This window comes from Phasianus colchicus, chromosome 3 (assembly GCF_987193195.1).
Source record: "Phasianus colchicus chromosome 3, bPhaCol1.hap1.1, whole genome shotgun sequence".
Lineage (NCBI taxonomy): Eukaryota > Metazoa > Chordata > Aves > Galliformes > Phasianidae > Phasianus > Phasianus colchicus.
This window is the reverse complement of record NC_143438.1, coordinates 32,436,482-32,446,634: the sequence shown is the minus strand read 5'-3', so window position 1 is coordinate 32,446,634 and position 10,153 is coordinate 32,436,482. Positions and strand designations below refer to the sequence as shown.

At 43.5% G+C, this 10,153-nt stretch overlaps 1 protein-coding gene across 1 annotated transcript in view; it reads left to right on the top strand.

Moving 5' to 3' along the window:
• Positions 1-298: 298 nt before the first annotated feature.
• LPCAT1 (lysophosphatidylcholine acyltransferase 1) overlaps positions 299-10,153 on the top strand; it is a 59,329-nt gene continuing 49,474 nt past the window's right edge. The window contains exons 1-3 of the mRNA XM_031589121.2: positions 299-570; positions 7,128-7,270; positions 8,610-8,824. Of these exons, the coding sequence (XP_031444981.2) occupies positions 454-570; positions 7,128-7,270; positions 8,610-8,824 (475 nt within the window). The 5' untranslated portion in view covers positions 299-453. The remainder of the gene's footprint in view (positions 571-7,127; positions 7,271-8,609; positions 8,825-10,153) is intronic.

The window sequence follows — 10,153 nt, the reverse complement described above, 5'->3', positions numbered from 1 at the left end:
GAGCTTTCCTACAGCCCGCAGCACCACACACGCGGGGCGGGAGGGCAGCGCGTCCGCCCGAGGTGCAGCCCCTCGGCCTGGGCCCCACGCGAGGACCCCGCCGTCGCCCCCCGATGCCGCCGAGGGGGCGGGGCGGCCTTAGCTCCGCTCCCGGGGGCGGGAGGGCCCTGTGAGGAGCGTAACCGTCGCTGAGGGCGTCGGCACGAGGCGAGGAGCAGGCCCGCGCGCCCCCGCCTCACACCCCCACCCCCCCGCATCCTCCCAACCGACGCGGAAACCGGCGCCGGCCGAGCAGCTGTAACCGGCGCGCAGGGCGCATGCGCGGCCCCCAGGAGGGCGGGGTCCGGCGCCTAGCGGGGAGCGAGCCGCCGCCGCCGCCGCCTGCGGAGCAGCGGTCTCCGCGCAGCGCCCTCGCTCTCTCCCTTCCCTCTCTCCTCGCGGCCCTTCCCCGCCATGAAGCTGAGCAGCCGCGGCCGGGGATGCTGCGTGGCCGGCAGCCGGGAGCGCGGGCCGCCGCCGCGGAGCCCCTTCGTGCACCAGCTGCGCTTCAGCCCCCTGGAGAAAACCAAGGTGGGGGCGCGCGGGCTCGGCCCCGCAGCGGCGTGAGCCGGGCGGCGGGCGGGGGCGGCTCTGCGAGGGGGCGGCGGGGTGCGCGGAGCCGGGCGGGGGCGAGGCCGTGAGGAGAGGGCGCGGGGTGCGCCTTCCTTCGCTTCGCTGCCGCTTCTCCTCTCCGCTCCTCGGTTATTTTCTTTTTTTCCTATCGTTATCAGGCGGGGGGTGTGGGGGTGCGCTCCTGTGGGCGCTCTCTCTTCCATTGTCGAGGCGAGGGATGCGCACCGAAGGATCCCGCCGCTCTGAAGTTTGGCCCCGCGTAAATAACGCCGGCGGCGCGGTTTGCGCGCTGTGCGGGAGGCGGCGGGAAGCGGTGTGCAAGTGGCGGCGCGGGTGGGAACCCACAGCCGCCTTTGCCGCCGCCCCGCAGGGTGAGCGGGGGGGTGGGTGGCCCTGGCGGGGGGCTTTTGGGAGGATCTGGGTCACTGCCTGGGTGGAGGAACGCCACGAAAGGCTCCTCGGGTAGGGACCGGCCGTCTGTATTACTTCCATCGCGGTAATACTTGAGGAACGTTCGTTTAAAGCTGTTGTTTTGGGAGCCTGAAGCCTCCGGTGCCCATCAACGCGGAAATTAAGATCTGCTGCTATTGAACCTGTCACGTCAAGGCTCTTTGGAGCCAACCTTAATTTAATTTCTCTTTGGATTGGAGTTCATTGTTGCTTTGCCCGATCGTTGTCTGGGCTCTGAAGACAAGACACATATGGCCTGATTTACAAAACGTTGGAATGTGCCCCGCGTTAAGTACCTGACAGCCGAGGAATTCGTAGCAGACTCCAGTGGGAAGGATTCTTACTTGTTTTTTAATCCAGTTTCCCAGTGTGAGATGGACCAAGGCTGAATTTAGTGGTTACTGATAAATTGTTTCAACAGGAACAGGGAGAAGAGGTTTATGTCATTTGTCGCATTCAATTTATACCCAGAGCTTCTTCAATAAATCACAAGGTTGTAATGATTTCAGCATAACCCTGTCTCATCCTTTATGCCATGGTTTCTGTGTAATTAATGAGTTAGAAGTCTTTAAGGGAGCAGAGGGAAGCAAAGGTAGCATGTGGTCCTGCGCGTTCTGATTGTATCTCATTATAACAAAAACAATGTTTTACTTTGCGTTGTCAATGTATCTTTCTAATGCTACTGTCTGCTTGTTTACTTAAAAGGAATTTAGATGGACAATCAGGAGGGCAGAGCAGCAGTTTCATAGTATTTCCAGTCTCCTCTGAGCTACTGGCGCTGTTGATCTGTTTGTCATAACAGATTTTCAGCCACTTCAACTCAGTAACCGCTTGTAGAGCATACTTCCCTCCTTATGTAGACTGCTCTGGACATCTGTATCATATGTGAGCTTTGCCACTGGGTTTCAAAGATTTATTTTCAATGAAAGCTGTAATCTGTGTTTAAAGCTCTGTAGTCTTTTGCAGTGTGCAGACCAAAGGAACAGCCTTATCAAAGCATGGCTCAGTTTCGCTTTTAAAGTGAACGTTATGGATGCACAGTGGTACAAAGTTGTTTAACCTGGACTTTCTCGTAATCTTATTTCTGCATTTCTATGAGGAAGAAACATGCAAGCTGACATACAGAGCCATGACGGAGTTTCTTATTTGCTGTAATGATTCTCTCCTAACCTCTTTTTCTTAATTAAGAAAATGGTTATGCTTGAGTTAGAAGCTGCTGAAGGAAAGCTGTGAAACTATTCCACTTGCGTGAAATGCTGCTCTCCCAGAAAAAGAGGCTTCTTGAACAGGGAGGCTCCTTCACAGTCAATTACAGCAGTGTGCATTCTCCTTCACGCAGTCCTGGCCTGTCACTAAGAGTTCAGCATGAAGTATTACAGCTGAACTCACTTCCTGTTCAGCTGGAGGCGCAGACTGTGCCACAGGTTTCTCTGTCAGCTCTGTGAATTTAACAGGACTCAGTTCTGGGTCTGCACAGCCTAATCGGGGAAGGCCAGGAATGTGTGGGGACTGGAGGTTTCATGGAGGTGGTGGGGAAAGAGGACTGGGAGACAAGACTGCTTTGTCTGAAGGACTGTTGCCTGATGGTCTATCCGATAGCTCCATTATCTTCACTGCCACCTCATCCTGTGCTCTGCAAGACGTTGGATTGACTTTTTTGCTTTTTAATGCAAATCAAAGTAAATGCATCTTAAAACATTTCAGGCTGAGACTGGGCGTGAAGAAATGGAAAATAAATGGACCAAACAACCACAAAGAGGGAAAACAACTGCAAAAATAATCCATTTGAGAACTAAGAAATTGTTCAGATCTCTTCACTGGTTTCATAAAAACTGGGAGGTAACAATGTAAAAACATTGCATGTCATGCTTCCTGTAAGAATTATGGTTATTTGGGCCTAATCTGAGGATAACAGTGGAATAATTTCTGAAGCTACGTGTTTTATTTTCAATACTATAAGGAAAAGATTCTTTCTGGAAGAAAGGTAGACAGACATGGCCTCATTAACCGCAAGTTTCATTTATCCGAACATGCTCTGGACAGGTATCTTGTAAGTCAGAACTTCTGTTCCTAGTTAGCTGTACAGAACAGGCAGAAGCATAGTGAAGCTCTCACAGAGCATTTGTAGCTTTATTTTCCTGCTGCTTTAAAACTCAATATGGTGCCATCTTTCTTGCTTCCAGTATTTCTGGCCTTTATTGCACCAGTACTGGTGTTCCTCTGGTGTCTTGGTGAGCCGATTTGGCTCATTAAAACAGCAGACTGTTGTGTTTTTCTGTGGTCTGATTGTTTCTCTTTTCTTTTGCTGGGATTGCTTTTCTTCAGTTTAATGAGCTGCATTGGCTCACTGCAAGCTCAGATAAGTGCTAGAACTGACCCAAAGGGAATGTGAACAAGACCACCCTCTTTAGCAGTGATGATCAGTTAGGTTGGCTTAGTCACACATGAAAATATCTACTCCTGTTATTATCTCCATAAATATGTCAATCAGGGAACTTGCAAAGTGGGAAAGCAGGTGGTAAGAGAACTGTTGAAGGATAAATTTCTCACTCTTTCAGTGACATCCTTGTGGAGATGAATTTTAGAAATTTAGTGAAAAAGTGGAAGTGTGGGGCAAGGTGTATTCTCTAACGTTTAAAAAGAAAAAAAAATCAGAGCCTCTTCATGTAAAACGTGCAGTTCACTGGTCTGTTTTCCTTTGGCTGTTACTTTGTAGTAAGTCGTGGAAATTTTTTTGTGAATAAGCTACTTAATGATTCTCACTGTATTGTTAATTCCAAAGATGCACCTCTTTCAACTTTTTAATGAGAGGTATGATGTTGACATTCAGGAGACGGGAAACTGAGACAATCATAAAAAGGAAGTTTACTCTGATTCTCAGGCTCGGTGCTTAGATACACAGGACCTGAAGGTTTAGAGAGCTTACAAAGGATCTAAGTTTGTATTTGATACCTTCATTTCAAGTTCATACACAAATCAGAATGTGGGGCTTCTGAACAAGGAACCCAAATGATAACTTTTCACAGTTTAAGAGACTTACCTTGCATCAAACTGGAGCTTTGTGACTGAAGGGCAGAATCCACTTTCTCAGGCAGCCTTCTTCTACCAGCTTTAAGGCCATCCTCTTCCTTTCTGCTGCCATGGGACTCCCACAGTGTACTTCTCAACTTGTTAAAAACTAACTAGAATCCTTCAGAATAAAATACATTAATTGAGCTGTATTCAAAAAAGAAAATTGGTCATGAGCTGCACCTCCTAATGTAAAGATCCAGATGGATCTTGAGTTTTCTTTAAAATGTAAATATCTGTGTTTTTTAGATACATATGAATGATATTTACAAGAATTCATAATATTAATAACAAATATGTCTGTGTGGATGAGTGTACTGAATATGTAGAAGTAATGATAGCTGTGTAAGACCAGACACTCTGAAACTAAGACACCTATACAAGGCCAGACCAGGAGTGCAGCATGCCTTCATTCTGACCTCTGATAACAACCAGCAGGGATGGGATCTTCCCAGGTTTTAGGGGACTGAAGCTTTCTTACCCAGGAGGATGTCTGAATGCACGCTGAACTATTTTGCAAATGCTTGTGTCCTTCCTGATTCCAAACCTTCTTCAGGGGCTGAATGTAGTCCTCTCTCCTAGCAAACTTCTTATGCTGACAGGTATTTCACTGCCACCTGCTTAAGAAAAGAAAAGAGCGGGGGTCACAGTGGATATGTGGAACTGCTGCTTGTTTGCTTGCTCTTTCCATCACTGCTCTCTCCAAACACAGAAGACCACGAGACCTTTTCTGCACGTTTATGACATCGTTCAAGATCTTGTGGATGCAGCAGCTGCTTCTTTTCTGCTGCGTGGCTCTGAAGTGATCATGATACAAAAGATGCCTCACAGATACAAATGACTGTATAGGTCACTCCAAGTCAGTCAACTGCCCTGATGTAACTAACTAGAGAAGGAGACTTGGAGGAGTGGGAGGGAGAGGGTATGAATCTCAGGGAACCGTATCCTCACCTGCTTTTTCCTCTTTTTTTTCTCTCCACAGCTGGTCCCTCTCTTCTGAGGAACCTGGGAGGCAGCTGCTCTCTTTTCTTCAGCTTGCAGATAAATACACCCCTATTTTCTGAGTTTTCTTAAGTCTCCCAAAGTGTTTGAACCCCTTGGTTGTCTCCAGTTTTTTTTTTTCTTACTATTGCTTCAAATCGATACTTGTGTCTGTGTTTCTCATTCTGCTCATCCAACCTCATTTGCAAATTCAGATCTTGCTTGTCATTTTTTCTTCTCATGCAGCTGCTAGAACTCTTATGTTTCTTTGTGCTCATCTATTTCTACCCTCTTTTTCCACGATCTGAGTGAAGCTTTATTAAACAGCTGAGGTGACTTAATTGCTCACTGCTACCAGAAGCGGTGGTCTTGTCTGTGGGCTGTTCTGACTACTGCTACTTAAGGAAGTTGAACTGTTTTATTTGGGGAAAATATGGTATCCAAGGGAAAAAAAAAATGTTCTTCTCATGTGGCAAGCTAAAGTCGTCCACCTTGAAACTGGAATCTTGTTTTGAGTTATGAGATGGTGGTGCCAGTCTGAACCATTATTGTAAAATCTAGCTAAAATGAATGGGCTACCTAGGAAACTGGGAGCTTACGGTTGTTTTTTTATGCTGTGTGTTCCCTACATCTACTCTAGATCTAAAGTTTTGTGTAGCTACAGAGTTCAGTGAGCTGTTTTGGGTAGTGAGAGGAAGTGTGAAATGGTCAATGGAAAACTGAGCTTCATGGTGACTGGATCTGCATCATGGAAGTGGAGGAGAATATGAATGATGCTTTCCACGACATCCTGGGCATGCATCAGATTAAACATGATATGAGACAGTACCTTATGCTTCATTTCTCATCCTTGCTGAGCTATTATGATATTGAGAAGTAGTTTTCAATGACATCCAAGTCATCCGTGAATGTATAGCATATTTCCTTTAGAATTCTTTGTTCGCGTGTTGCCTCTATCATTTCATAGCATCTTGTCCATCTTTTGCTAGCTTCCTCTGTATAGCTAAAGGAGCATTGGTGCTACCCCAGTCAGTCATCAAACAGTTCATGATTTCCACTCTTTCCCCTAGCCAGTCATTTGAAGCCATAACCTCCACTTGCTTTTATTCTGTCCTTTGAGAAGGGTGGGATTTTTGGCACCTGCAACTGTTTCTTCTAACAGGTCGATCATTATGCAAATGGTTGCTGAGCTGTGTTTTCTGTAAGGTGGTTCCAGACAGCTTAGGAAAGGCCAGGCCCTACATTTGGGAGAATTCTACAAAAGAATATGGGAGAAGTTCCAACACAGTATGTTTTGCACTGAAGTTGAAGGCAGAGGACTAGCTGGTTGGGATTGGATTCTCTGATAACTAGAGTGGTGGGAGGAGGTGTAGAAGCAACTAGGTTCATTGTGGCTTCTGGAAGAAGACAACTTGTTCGAAATCTCTGCTTTTCCAGGGGGGGTTATGGCTATTAACACTGATCTGGAGCAGACATTTGTATGTGTATTTGGATGCTTATTTAGGGGCATTTCTGTACAGCATTCCCCACAGTTTCTGGTTACAAGAATATCCTACAGAGGAGCTGGTATCTGCCCCATCCTGGAAAAGCTTTCCAGGTTGGACTGTATTGCCATGTGAATGCACCTTGCTAAAGAAGCGCACATCACTGCTGTGATAGGCTGACTGCACAACAATTCACTAAGATTTACAATACACCCATGCTAAATATTTACTTAATATGATGCTGCAGAGAAGAAAAAGGATGCGGATATAGTAGCTAACAAACATTGGCTCTGAAGAAGTGCAGAAAGCTGACTGGTAGTTTTTAAGAGAGTGAGTGTATTTCTACTAATACAGATCTGTGAATACAAAATCTTTGCAGGCATACATTACAATTGTTTGACTGGGTTTGAAGCACATTCTGCTGTTTTTTAATGTTAGGTATTTGTTATTTAAAAATGCAGTTTATAGGAATTACTGTTTCTTGCAGTCTAAAATTGTGTTAGATTAACTCATTTGTTCTGATTTTTCCAGATTGCCTTCATGACCTTGACTCTATTTCCTATCCGACTCTTCTTTGCTGCTTTTATGATGTTGCTGGCCTGGCCTTTTGCATTCATTGCTTCAATGGGATGTGATGAGCAAGAGTTTGAAAAGCCCCTCTCCTGGTGGCGAAAGTGAGTAACTGGTGTAGCACAATGCTGATGTAGTGCAGGTCTCACAGACCTGCTTTCCTTTTCAAAATAAAAATATAAACAGTATTTACATATTTTCTTAAGAGACAAATAATACCCAACAGAACACCCCAAAAATGCTTAATTTACCAAATGGCTCAAGAATTACAGGAGGAAAATAGCTAATTGCTAGCCTCTTAGCGTTACAGAGGATGTAGAATGAAGCTTCATTGTGGTATCCTTCAGTTTCAATTACTTCCATAGTGTTAAGAAGACTGCACTATGAAATGTGTCCAGATCTCATATTCTGTTATTTTAAACTGTTTCACTCCATTGTTTCCTTCTCTGTAAAGAATTGACAGAACTTCTGTTGATTCTCTGAGGGCTTACCCCATGCTTTGGTGCTCCTTAAGAAGGCTGTGCTTGTGTTGGTATTGGAATGCTAATTAAGGTACAATGTAAGGTGGTGTTCACCCATCCATGAAAACTGCAGCTTAAGAAGCAAGGGAGGAGTGGTGTACCACTTCTTCTGTAAAGAACATTAAATGTATGAGTTGGTACTAGACTGAGGAAAGTTGATTGCATTTTGTATCACAGGAAGTAAGGAAGCTGAGAAATGCAGAGGATTGTCACTTTACATTTAATTTGGAATGAATTTGGCATAATGACTGAAGGAATAATGGACTGCCTTCAGTCTTGCATACAGTTATTTTCAACCTTTATCCACGTGAGGATAATAATCTGTGGAGGTTAGGCTTTGCACCCTGTTGCTTCAAAGTGAATGTTTCTCTTTTCATGACTGTCTAGCAGCAAAGAATACATTTTAAGAGATAATGGAGAAAGAGGGAAGAAAGTGAAATATTTTCAGAGCTCCCAGGTATGTTCTTTGTGCATCCCCCTCTTTGAGAATATCTGCCCGTTGCTGCTGCAGTGGCTTTTAGGTAAACCTGAACCCAGGAATCAAGGTTGATGCATTCTAGCAGTGTTTTAATAGTATTTTTGGGGGGGAATCAGTTCACTGGTACTTTTTGGTATTACTAGACAGCATTATTAGATATTGTATATAAACAATTCAACAAGCTCAGTCCAAATAAAAATTATTTTAGTGATAAAATAAATGTTGTTATGATTTGAAAGTATTAATATTCAGGAATGAAATGAAATTGAACGGTAGCTTACCTTGGAAGTGCTATTAAGCTTACACAAAGAAAAAATCAGTGTTCATATGTAAGCACTGTATATCCTGTTTGTATTTTGTCATGCTAATAGTTCTTATATAATGTTTTTTCATTATTTTAGAGTATCCCTGTAGAAGTGTAATTGTTATTTTAACTCTTTTCAGGATAGTGGACATCTTGCTGAAAGCTATCATGAGAATGATGTGGCTTGCTGGTGGATTCCACTGGATAAATGTGAAAGGCAGACGGGCGTTGCCAGCAGAAGCAGCAATATTAACTGTGGCTCCCCATTCTTCTTACTTTGATGCCATTCCAGTAACTATGACCTTCGCCTCCATTGTGATGAAAGCAGAAAGCAAAGATATTCCTGTTTGGGGAAGTAAGTTGGTAGACAATCATTTTTAATTTTTAAAGAAAAAATAATTATTTAGTAACTTGACTAGTTTGGGATGAGAAGGCTTGAAACACAAAGAAAAAACCTGCAATATTTTTTAGGCACAGCTAATCGTAAAGCAAAGTAAGATGTGGCAGAGGGCCCATAAAGAAGTCTGCCAAAGCTTCTTTTTTTTTTTTTTAGTTTGGAGGGCAATCCCAGAAATGTTTCAGGAGCAGTGTCTGCCTGGAAGGTGCGCTGCTAATCTCTCATGGTCAGTGAGCTTGGTTCAGGCAGTCTGTAAAAGAGCAGTAAAGCAGATTGTTGCAGATAACCAAGTCAGTAGTGTTTAAACTATCAGTGTAGATTTTCATGGTACTTTGAGATAGATTTGTGATTTTTATTTATTGGTGCAATTGTACCAAGGATATTTGAGAGCTCTTAGGAGTTACATGCTTCTGACTGAACTGTGTGGAAACATCTTTAAGAAATTCATCCTAGTATGTCTAGGGACCAGCAAAGTTTAGAAAATGTTGCTATGTCTCACTATGTAGATTTTAAGGATAATCTAAAAGGGAGAGAAAACTTTACTTTGACTAGAGATGTGTAAACACAAATGCCTAAACAAAAGTTTTGCATTCTGTTGCAACTAAATGGAATTGGGCTGTTTATGTTGACATCCTCAAATGTGATTGGACAATGTGGTTTTAAGAATGTGTTTTAAATCAGCGTCTATCAGTCATGTTTCTGAGTGGTTACATCTGGAAGTTTCATATAGAGAGCTTCTTGGTAATCTGCCTCTGTGTCAAGTAAAACTCAGGCCAGAATTGTAGCTGTACCTCAATGTCCTGGAGTATCCTACTAACAAGAGGGTAGTGAAAGATCTGTGTAAAAGTTAAAAGAAGCTTTGAACAAATGTAGGCATGTGTTTTTGAAAGTAAATATATACAAACAAGTGTACTGTGAAATAAAAAAAAATAACTCTAATGTCCAGTATTGAAAGAAGATCTTGTTTGTGAGAAAGTATGTTGACACTGCTGTACAGTATACAGGTATCGAGGGTGAACTGCGCTTTAGGAGCAAGGATAGATTTATCTTTTTTCTCAGCTGCTTCAGTTGACTGTTTAATAATTGTCTGCTCAGCAAAATAAATTGGTCCATATGGAGTTCTTCTTTGCTTTTAACTGGACTCTTTGGAGAACTTAAACATGACATAACTGCAGGTCATGTTCTCATATTGACATACAGTGAAGTGGAAGAACGATACTCAGCAGAATGTCATAATTGCTGCTTGACATCAGATTCAGAGAAGACTAGTGAAAAAGTCTGAGGAAC